The 11718-nt window shown below is 41.4% G+C and overlaps 1 protein-coding gene across 1 annotated transcript; it reads right to left on the reverse strand.

Annotated features, from left to right (window-relative positions):
- Nucleotides 1-9835: 9835 nt before the first annotated feature.
- Nucleotides 9836-11213, reverse strand: LOC148341991 (uncharacterized; the record flags this gene model as incomplete). The annotated part of the gene is made up of 1 exon (XM_088288788.1): nucleotides 9836-11213. A coding segment is annotated over one exon (1119 nt), but the record flags the coding sequence as incomplete, so codon positions are not given.
- Nucleotides 11214-11718: the final 505 nt, after the last annotated feature.

The following is an 11718-nucleotide window of genomic DNA, read 5'->3' on the forward strand; positions in this document are numbered from 1 at the left end:
CCTATGTGTATGTTGACACTTAATTTGATCTCGCTGGAAACACGATCGCCCAATTCACTCATCCTCTCCCCTTTTCATCGTGTTTTGATCACTAAAATTCCCTTATGGTAGCTTCATTGATTGCAAAATTTCTTTGGTCTAACTAATGCAAATGCAGGGAATTTCCCCCCGATTTTGGAGGAGTCAAACGCTTACTTTACGTGTTAAATTGTAGCGAATGGTGTGCTGAAACCCACACCGACAAAGACTACCACTTTTATGGAAACCCTGGTTTAAATGACAGCAAATCAAACACACAAAATCATACATTCTTCGTGCCTTTCAATGAAAACAAACGTAGTAACATCGCGCCGCCTTCAGTCAATGCGTGCGCGCAGGGGATACAGATTTTGGCAGGGGGAAAGTACTTTGGCACGACACCGGCGTGCGTGAGCGGAGCGCGAGGCTGTCAGTTATGAATGAATAAATGAATAAATAAATAAATGAAAAATGCCACCTTTGATTTCACAGGGCACACCGGACTGCGTACCAGCAGGTAAAAGTCGAAGTAATTAAATAAATACAAAAAGAAGTAATTGAATAAATACAAAAATAATGGCTGGGGAATAAAAAAAATAATACGTTTTCATAATTTTTTTTGTTATAACATGAATTTCACTCTCTCTACCCGTATATATATATATATATATATATATATATATATATATATATATACATATATATATATACATATATATATATACATATATATACATATATACATATATATATATATACATACATACACGTTTTTTTTTTTTTTTTTTGAAGGTACGACGCTACTTCACGGATTTTCAGTTTTCGCGGGTGGTCTCGGTCCCCATTAACCGCGATAACCGGGGGTTCACTGTATTTCGATTGCTGGCATTATTTTAAACACTTACAGGACCGAAGGTCAATTATTTAATTTAGCAGGTTCATATTTACTGAATATGTTCAACATTGATTGTTAAAGATGTGCTCTCAAAGTCCTTACTTTGTTACGTATGTTTATGATGTATTACTTTGTCACATGATTGCTTATGATGTGCCGCCCCTTTCATCCCTTTTATCCTTTGTAGCCTCAGAATAAAATCACTTCTTCCACACTGTCAGACGAGACAGGTTGTGTGCAGTTATTCCTCTGTCAATACAGAAATTCTGGTTTGCTGATCCTGAAAATAGTTGGACGCGATACTACTGCTGCGTAGTACCACTCTGCCAACATTGATTAAACAAAAAGCATTTTTCAAATGTATGTAGAAGTACAGTGCATAGATAAGATTGACTGGGATTGTAGTCATGGTGTTTACTGATGCATTCATATGCTAAATTTATGACTTAGTTTAAATGTAAGACCTCAAAATTGCACACATAGTATTTTCATGACCCACACTCTCATTCAGAACAAACAGATTCAGTCTGCTCAGGTCAAACTGATGACAAACCAGATAGCACTTCATGGACAAATACGACAAAACACATTCTCCACATAGGCCATAGAAGATACAAACATAAAGTTGGGCCGGGGAGGACGTCACCGGGACGCGATCAGGAACACCAAAAACACAATTTGATCTGGGAAAACATACACCACACAATCTGTACACTGACGAGATTACAGGGGAATGTGAGCAGGAGAGACGGAGAGACTGCCGCCTGCCTGAGAAGGTCAGCCTTGGACGTGGAACGTGGACCGGGGGAGGGAGCAAGGACGACCGATTCAACCTACATGACCCTTGACATAGAAAACCTCCGATAAAATGTGAGGCTGGGCTGAGATCAGCGCAACATTTTTCGATTGGGCTCGTCCGAGTACAGTTTCTCGTCAGATTAAGAAAAAGCCGCCCAGATATCTGTCTTTGTACTATTTCCTGAACTCCAGAAATCAAAGAAACTAAAATATCGGAACTCTAATCAGCTGTTGTTGAGTCTTTATTTGACCCTATTCTTCTTGAGTACAAAAAACGAACACGCATTGGAGGAAGTTTGGCTTTTAAGATTCATTTACTAAATGTTTCTCATTTTCTCAGTGGCTCAACTCCAACAGTGTATATAAAAATACACTTCATCTGTCAGCATAGTTTTGAAACATAATGACATGACAAACTTAATTTCTTTAGCAACATATAAATACCGGAATATGTAAAATGTTAAATAATCAGTTCGAATTTTAAAATGGGGAAAAAAAACACGGAGTTTACCCCCCACAAATGGTTATTCTTTGGCATATATTTTCGGCACTGATTTCATTTGGCATAAACAAATGTTAAGCAGACCTGCAAGTAAACGGCAATATTCAAAAATAAAACGGCAATAACCTTGAACGATTTCCCCAAACAACTTAATGTTGTGATGCATATTTTTAACGATAGAAAGTCGTTCTTTACAAAGCAAATCAGAGTAAAACGTGTACAAACCTGCTTCGTTCTCTTCTTTTATTCCACAAAGTTCCACTTTGTACTTGGGTGTCGTTCTTTCACACATTTTCAAACGTCAATCTCAACAAATCCGCACTTGATCTCTGCTTGGCGATAACTCGCGTGCTTCTCTTTGTTCGACGAGATGAAAGGAAGATGGCGTCGTCTTTTCAAAGTCGCACAGAAAGGATTTCCTGTTCGGCACGAAAGCGGAAGAACAGGACACACCCCGCTGTGATATGATTGGCTGTTGGCTCTGTGGAGCACTGTCACCAACTCACCGACAGATGTCGCCATTTGCGATGCAAATCATTGTTATCTTCTAAACATAGAGAAAAACCTAAGATGCACATAAACATTTTAGTTCCCAAATATGAACTTGCGAGATGTATTGAATTTTACTTTTGTTGCTGGTTTTGTTTTCACATCTGACACCATGTTGTTGGTTGGACAGTATTCCAAATGTATTTCTCTATTATTCACAGTTGACATGATAAAGTGAAACTTTATGTCAACATATTTGCCTTTTTACAGGGTTTTTCGCCAGCGACGTGGTTGTGAATTTTAAATTAAAATACATCACTGTTTTATTCTCTAAATGTTAGAGTCTTAAAAAATGGTTTCAGTGTTTATAACTTAACTAACTTAAATATTTCATTATTTGTTTCAGTATTCATTAAACTACGGTGATTCATTATTTATTTCAAGATTCATTAAACTGTTTTAGTAATAATTTAGTATTCAATGTTTACTCGTTACTGTAGTTACTTTTTCAATATTTGTGTCACTATTTTGTTCAATCTTAATATTAATATTAATAAGGCTTTGGCCTTACAGCAAGCAAACCAACTTGGTGTAAGGCCTCAACCGCAGAGAGAAGAAAAATGGTCGTGGAGGAGGTGCGCCGCCAGGAAGAGGCTGAAAGGTCTGCAAAGGCTGTCTCGCTTGCCAAGCAGGGACAGTGGATGAGGTGGGAAGGCCTGGAGAAAAGAAAGCTTGGCTGGAGGGATCTCTGGGAGATGGAAGCTAGCAACATCAGCTTCATCATCAGAGCTACCAATGACGTGCTCCCATCCCCAAAAAACCTCCACCAGTGGTATGGCGAAGATCCAACCTGTGCCCTCTGCCCAACACCAGCAACTCTCAAACACATCCTGACTGGTTGTAAGACCAGCCTCACACAAGGCCGCTATACCTGGAGGCACAACCAGGTTCTCAAGAGCTTGGCAGCAGTGCTTGAAAGCAAGAGAATTACCATCAACTCCTTGCCCTTAAGAGCCACCCCTACCATTACAGCACCAAAATTGGTCAGAGAGGGACAGAAAAAGCCCCACCATCCTTTTCTCAAGACAGAAGTTGGTCAGCTAACCAAAGGCCCGGGATTGGAAGATGCTGGTCGACATAGGTCAGCAACTAATCTTCCCAGCAGAGATTGCAGCCACCACCCTAAGGCCAGACTTAGTGCTGTGGTCCCCTTCACTGAAGGCTGTCTACATTGCAGAGCTGACAGTCCCGTGGGAAAATGCAGTTGAAGAGGCCTATGAGCGTAAGAAGTTGCGCTACACTGAACTGGCGGCGGACGCACAACAACGAGGGTGGAAAGCCAAGGTCTATCCCGTCGAAGTTGGATGCAGAGGGTTTGTGGCCTCATCAACCATCAAGCTGCTGAAAGACCTGGGCATCCATGGACAGGCTCTGCGGCACACAGTCAGATCGCTCTCTAAAGCGGCTGAAAGAAGCAGCCAGTGGATCTGGATGAAGAGGAAGGACCCCTCATGGGCTCATAGATCAGCAAAATGACCCCCGCACCCCCTCCCCATCCCACCACTAATCTCCGTCATCCCACTTGAGTACCCAGGGCAGAACCATCCACCACAGTTGATTGGGCATGGGACACAAGCGCGGGCGTGATCAACCCGCCGCTGGCCACCATCGATGAGGGTGTCTAGTGATAAAGGCCGAAACACCCAGTGATTTGATGGAACACTACTGACGATGTGTCCCAAATTGACATCTCTCCCATCCCAACCATGAGACACAAGCCCCATGCCACTCTCAACAGCAAGCCTAACCTCATGCGAATACCATCTATCGGCACAATGGACAGTTTACCATCACGTGCAGTGTTTTATGATTCGATATATATATATATATATTTATATATATATATATATATATATATATATATATATAATTTTTGGGGGACGAAGAAATATATTTCAGAAATACGTGATTAAAGCGTGACATCATCAGAAGGCGCGAGGGCCACCGAAAAACCCTTTTTTATCTCATCTTTTGGCGGATCATATCAAATATAACGAACTAAATGGTATCAACATTTTAGGCTCAGAGCTGACTATCACTCAGTTAGCAGACACGGGGAGGACATGCAAACTCCACACAAGATGGCCGGAGCCGGGATCGAACCCGATCAGCTCCGGCCATCTTGTGTGTCCTCCCCGTGCCTGCGTGGGTTTCCTCCGGGTACTCCGGTTTCCTCCCACATTCGAAAAACATGCATGGCATGCCGATTGAACACTGTAAATTGCCCCTAGGTATGAGTGTGAGCGCGGATGGTTGTTCGTCTCTGTGTGCCCTGCAATTGGCTGGCAACCAGTTCAGGGTGTCCCCCGCCTACTGCCCGAAGATAGCTGGGAAAGGCACTACCCCCACAACCCCCACCCCCGCGACCCTAGTGAGGAGAAGCGGTTCAGAAGATGGATGGATATATATATATATATATATATATATATATATATATATATATATATATATATATATATATATATATATATATATATACAAGTGGTGTCAGAAAAACGTGTTTAATCCAACACCCCTCTTTAACGGCGTCAATATTTTTAATGAGCGATTACGACTCATCTTGGCCTAATAAACAAAGTAGTCCTATGACGTAGCACTGACGCTTGCGAGACCGGAAAAAAAACATCAAGCATGCGAAATTTAGGACACGCCTGCATGGGCTTGCTGTGGGGATTTTTTGCCGGTTTATAGAACTAAAAGCATCATGGCGATTGGTAAAAATGACGCAAATTCAATTCTGAACGGCAATTTTTTTTTTAACTTACCTCATGGTGTCATTGATAAGAGCAAAGTCATTTGTGTGTATTGCCATCGTGAACTGAACTCCTATCGCAGCACGTCCAGTTTAAAATACCATTTGATTGTCAAGTACACCGCTGATGCCAATTCTCCAGCCCCTTGTCAAACCCAGGCATCCATGGATAATTTGCAACTGAAACCGATGGATGGATCAACTAAATTGAGACTCACCAAAGCCATAGCGAAGTCGGTGGCCACTGCGTGTAAGCATCGTGGAGGACGAAGGTCTGGCTGAAATACTTCGCATTGCGTCTATAGATATCTTCAATGTAACCCTCATTCAAGATTTGCAGGAAGCGGGGAAGGCGGAAGCGGTCGCGCTCGCGCTCATCGTCAGGAGAACGTGATGATGTGACCTCATTATGTGCTTGTGATGACCCCCAGTGGTCTTCATCACCCTGCGATAACTTCAGCTGCTGCTTGGAGGCTCCGCCCCTTTGTTGTCCTCACTCTCACCCTTGTTTTCATCTTCAGTCTTTATAGGGACACAATTCAGTGGTGACTTGTTGATCTCCTCCTCCTCCTTTTTTATGTGAGTCAAGTCTGGCTCCTCTTTCACAGAACAGAGATAGTAGGATAGTAGGACACAAAAAGACAAAACACACATTTGGTTTGGTCAAGTCAAACCTCAGGCGGTGACTTAATTGTTTCTACTTTGCTACCTTGACTTGTGCCTGCCTCACATAGAGCAATGCGTGCCACCCGGATTTGGACCGGTCCATGGGGTAGGGGGGAATTTCACCAAATTAAACCTCCCTTTCATAGCAGCACGGCAGTGATAATCGAGCATTTAAATACATAAACACCCAAAAAAGGCCAAAAAATGGACAAAGCTGCATAAGGGTGATTTTTTTTTTTTTTTTTTTTTACATATGCTTTAGGAATGTTTATATTTGAGAACGGTGTTTTTTTTGTGTCCACTGTGTGAAGGTTCATTTGTTCTGACATACCTTATGATCCTAGGATCTGGTTTTTAGGAGATGTTGATATGATTCATGTGGATTGTCACAAATGTAATTTGTTAGCCAGCACTGCTGGGAAAAAAATAGTACTCGTCAATTGGAAGTGTGAGAAGTCACCATCACAGAGTCACAGGTTGAATGAACTTTCTTCTTATTGTACGGCAGAAAATATTTTGTTTGGAGTTCGGAGGAAGCCCACAATCTTTGGAAAAATCTGGGGAAATTTCCTTTACATTATGCCAACGTTGTCTCCTACCGGGTAGCATTTCTGTACTTGACAGGGGTTGTTCAAATATTTTTGGTTTAGCGGTAATGTAGCATAATATCTATTTATTTATATTTTTCATCTTGACCCTTAGTTGGATTTTTATACTTGCAAAAAAGATGTTTGATTGGTTTGTGTGTATGCTGTTTTGATGTTAATAAAAGCGAAATAAAAAAAGGCATTTTCCTCTATCAAATGGATGTGTTGATGCATATAGTTAACGATAGAAAGTTGTTCTTTACAAGCAACCAAACCTTGACCCAGAGAGTCTCAACAACTATAGCCCGGTTTCAAATCTTCCGTTTATTGCAAAAATTCTTGAAAAGGTCGTAGCGCAACAACTTAATGAATATATGACTGCTAATAATCAATTTGAACCTTTCCAATCGGGTTTTAGAGCCGACCACTCTACTGAGACGGCCCTTGCTAAAGTTACTAATGATCTTCTCAGAGCTATGGACGCCGACACCTCATCAATATTACTCTTACTCGATCTTAGTGCCGCTTTTGATACCGTTGATCATAACATATTATTAAAACGCCTTGAAACGTGTGTTGGTATTTCAGGTTCAGCGCTTTCTTGGTTTAATTCGTATCTGTCGGAGAGGACGCACCGTGTAATTCATGGCAATGCGACTTCGGATCTTTGTAAGATCACATGTGGAGTTCCGCAGGGATCGGTACTTGGACCTCTATTGTTTAGCATCTACATGCTACCGCTTGGTGATATTATACGGAAATATAACATTAGTTTTCATTGTTATGCTGATGATACGCAATTATCCATGCCGTTGGATATAACGAATCCACGTGATTGTGATAAATTAGAGGAATGTCTTGCCGAAATTAAACAATGGATGTCTTTCAATTTTTTGCGTCTTAACTCAGATAAAACCGAGATGCTCATCATTGGACCAGCGCATCATCAAAGACACCACTCTGAGTATCGATAAATGTAATATTACCCAGAAGGATTGAACAAAAAATCTCGGCGTTATTTTTGACGCAACTATGTCATTTCAAATCCACATTAAAAATATTACTCGGACTGCGATTTTTCATCTGCGTAACATTGCTAAATTTCGCCCAATTCTATCAACTTGTGATGCAGAAATCTTAATCCATGCGTTTGTTACGTCTCGCCTCGACTATTGTAACGCTTTGCTCTCGGGTCTCCCCATGTCGAGTATTAAAAGTCTGCAGTTAGTTCAAAATGCAGCAGCTAGACTCTTAACTAAGACGAGAAAGTTTGATCATATTACCCCGATATTAGCCAATTTGCATTGGCTTCCGGTCCACTTGAGATGTGATTTTAAAGTTCTGCTACTTACTTTTAAAATATTGCACGGCTTAGCACCTTCTTATCTCGTTGACCTCGTGGTACCATATGTTCCGTCCCGAAACCTTCGCTCACAAAATGCTGGTCTTTTAGTGATCCCGCGAGCCAAAAAGAAGTCCGCAGGTTCTAGAGCGTTCTCTATTCGGGCACCAATGCTTTGGAATGCACTTCCCTCAGATATTAGAGGCGCCACCTCAGTAGAAATGTTCAAAACACTATTAAAGACGCATTTATACTCTTGTGCATTTAGCTGAAATATTTGTTGGCCTGTTTACTGCCGCTTTTTTTCTTTTTTCTCTTTTGTTTTCTTTTCTGCCCCCTTTTCCCCCGGCTGGGGGATTAGGTGACGGTGACCCACTAGGAAGTTTAAGGCATTGACCAACTGGGCATGCACCTGTTCCAGTGATGTCGTCTTCCTGCAGCGTGACATTTGATCAATTTATTTATATACTTTAGCATCTAATTTAATTATTTGTTGGCCTGTTTACTGCCGCTTCTTCTCTTTTCTGCCCCCTCCTTCCCCTGCTTGGGAATTAGGTGATGGGGACATGCTTTGAAGATTACGGCACTGACGAACCGGGAAGGGACCTGCTCTGCCGAAGTCGTCTTCATGCAGCGCCTCTTCTGATTTCCTTATATTTCAGAACTTTGTTGAACTACTTGTTGGCCTGTTTACTGCTTCTGTTCTTTGTTTTTTTTTCTGTTCCCAATTCCCGGGCTTGGGAATTAGGTGATGGTGATTCACTTGGAAGTGGCTGTTCTGAATTTACACCAACTGACCGGAACAAGATCGAAGGCTCATCCTCGGATATGCTGCCATGGAGATTACGGCCCTGGATGAGGACCCACTCCACTGAAGTCATCTTCCTGCAGCACTTCTTTTGATTGACTCTCAGATTATTTCATCTAACATTGTATAGCATCATTTTATGTGTCAAATGTTGCCCAGTTGGCATCCATTGCAGCCTGGAAGGGGGATTCCCCCATCTGTGGTCCCTTCTCTAGGTTTCTCACTTTTCCCCTACTGAGGTTTTTGGAGTTTTTCCTTGCCCTCCTGGGGGTTAATATCAGTGGATGTCGATTGTGGTTATGTAAAGCCCTTTGAGACTGTCTCTGATTAAGGGCTATACAAATAAAATTGACTTGACGTGACGCATATGCATTCCCATCACGCTAGTCTTTGGGATTTCCCTCCAAAAGTCCCCCAGAGGGAGAGCAGATGCGTCTCCCCGTTGATACGACCAGTCTACTAGTGACCACCTTAAAATACTCTCATACCCTGGAAGGTCACTGACCTGGCGAGAGAATTGCCACCACCATAAACAATGCTCAGGCCTATTTTCTATCTCTTTTATTCAGAAAGTGAAATATTAAATGTATGTGAGGGGATATTTGAAGACTTTGAGTTTTGTTCAATGGACCATACCTATACGACCCAGCCAAACACACAGAGAAAACCAGCGCTGACTCCAGTCGCCATCATGTTGCCAACTCCTGACATACCAAAACCTTTGAGAGAAACTGAGCCGATTTGCGTTTCTCTTTCTGGTTCTTTTCATAGTTCAACTTCTAGTTTAGTTTTTCACCTTTTCACACTGCGTAATGAAGGCCAGTTGAGCAAGTGGAACAAGTGATTTTATTGATGACTGTGGAAGGTACCGATTTCATAAGCAGTTTCTTCTCACACCTTTTCCATTAAGTACGATTAAAAAGACAACTGAAAAGCATAACGTTAACAAATGTTATTCCAGGCAAAAGCAATTAATTTTATTTACATGTTTGAAGTAAACACACACAAAAAAAAATCATCACTCAGACACAATGGTTCTTCTGGCAATGATCACATTGGCTTAGTGTCAATAAAAGAGCTATGCAAAACTAAATTTATCATATTTCATTCAAAATCACATTTACATCTTACCACAAAGAGTCAGTTCCTTCAGTTTTTTGTTTTCTTTTTTTAAGCTTCAAGGATCGCTGCTATTCTCACCAGCACAATCGTGTCTCTTAGCACTCCGTTTAGTGGAGAATTTTTTAGCACAAACGCTGCAACTGAATGGCTTGTCTCCACTGTGCGTTCTTGTGTGGATTCCTAAATTTGACTTTACAGAGAAGCTTTTGCCACAAACTGAGCAGGAAAGGGGTTTTTCTCCACTGTGTATTCTTCTATGTTTAGTTAAATCTTGCTTTTGAGAGAAACTCTTGCCACAAACTGAGCAGGAAAAAGGTTTTTCACCACTGTGTGTTCTTGTGTGTCTTGTTAAAGTTGACTTATTCAGGAAGCTTTGGCCACAAACTGAGCAGGGAAAAGGTTTTTCACCACTGTGTGTTCTTGTGTGTTCTGTTAAATATGTCTTTCTTGAGAAGCATTTTCCACAAAATGAGCAGGAAAAAGGTTTTTCACCACTGTGTGTTGTTGTGTGTTTTGTTAAACTTATCTTATGAGAGAAACTCTTGCCACAAACTGAGCAGGAAAAAGGTTTTTCTCCAGTGTGTGTTCTTGTGTGCCTTGTTAATTGTGCCTTTTGAGAGAAGCTTTTGCCACAAACTGAGCAGGAAAAAGGTTTTTCACCACTGTGTGTTCTTCTATGTTTTGTTAAAGTTGACTTATCAAAGAAGCTTCTGCCACAAACGGAGCAGGAAAAGGGTTTTTCTCCAGTGTGTATTCTTCTATGTTTAGTTAAATCTTGCTTTTGAGAGAAACTCTTGCCACAAACTGAGCAGGAAAAAGGTTTTTCACCACTGTGTGTTCTTGTGTGTCTTGTTAAAGTTGACTTATACAGGAAGCTTTGGCCACAAACTGAGCAGGAAAAAGGTTTTTCACCACTGTGTGTTCTTGTGTGTTCTGTTAAATATGTCTTTCTTGAGAAGCATTTTCCACAAACTGAGCAGGAAAAAGGTTTTTCACCACTGTGTGTTGTTGTGTGTTTTGTTAAACTTATCTTATGAGAGAAACTCTTGCCACAAACTAAGCAGGAAAAATGTTTTTCTCCAGTGTGTGTTCTTGTGTGCCTTGTTAATTGTGCCTTTTGAGAGAAGCTTTTGCCACAAACTGAGCAGGAAAAAGGTTTTTCTCCAGTGTGTGTTCTTGTGTGCCTTACTTAAGACTTTGGAGAGAAGCATTTACTGCAAACTGAGCAAGAAAAAAGTTTTTCTCCACTGTGTGTTCTTGTGTGGTTTGTTAAATGCGACTTTTGAGAGAAACTCTTGCCACAAACTGAGCAGGAAAAGGGTTTTTCTCCAGTGTGTGTTTTTGTGTGCCCTTTTAAAGACAACTTTGAAGTTAATGAGTCTGTGTGACATGCCCTTTCACCTTTGGCTTGCCCATCATCATCATCATCATAAGTATCATCATCGTGATGAGCATCTGATAATGTGTCCTCATTATGTACTTGTGATGGTCCCCATTGGTCTTCATCACCTTCTGTTGTCACGTGACTACTTGAGATGCTGCTTGGAGGCTCCGCCCCTCTGTTGTCCTCACTCTCATCCTTGTTTTCATCTTCAGTCTTGATTGGGACACCGTTCACTGGTGACTTGTTGATCTCCTCCTCCTCCTCCTCCTTTTTGATGTGAGTCAAGTCTGGCTCC

This window comes from Idiotropiscis lumnitzeri, chromosome 2 (genome assembly GCF_059441095.1).
Source record: "Idiotropiscis lumnitzeri isolate Australia: NSW breed Sydney's pygmy pipehorse chromosome 2, RoL_Ilum_1.0, whole genome shotgun sequence".
Classification (NCBI taxonomy): Eukaryota; Metazoa; Chordata; class Actinopteri; order Syngnathiformes; family Syngnathidae; genus Idiotropiscis; species Idiotropiscis lumnitzeri.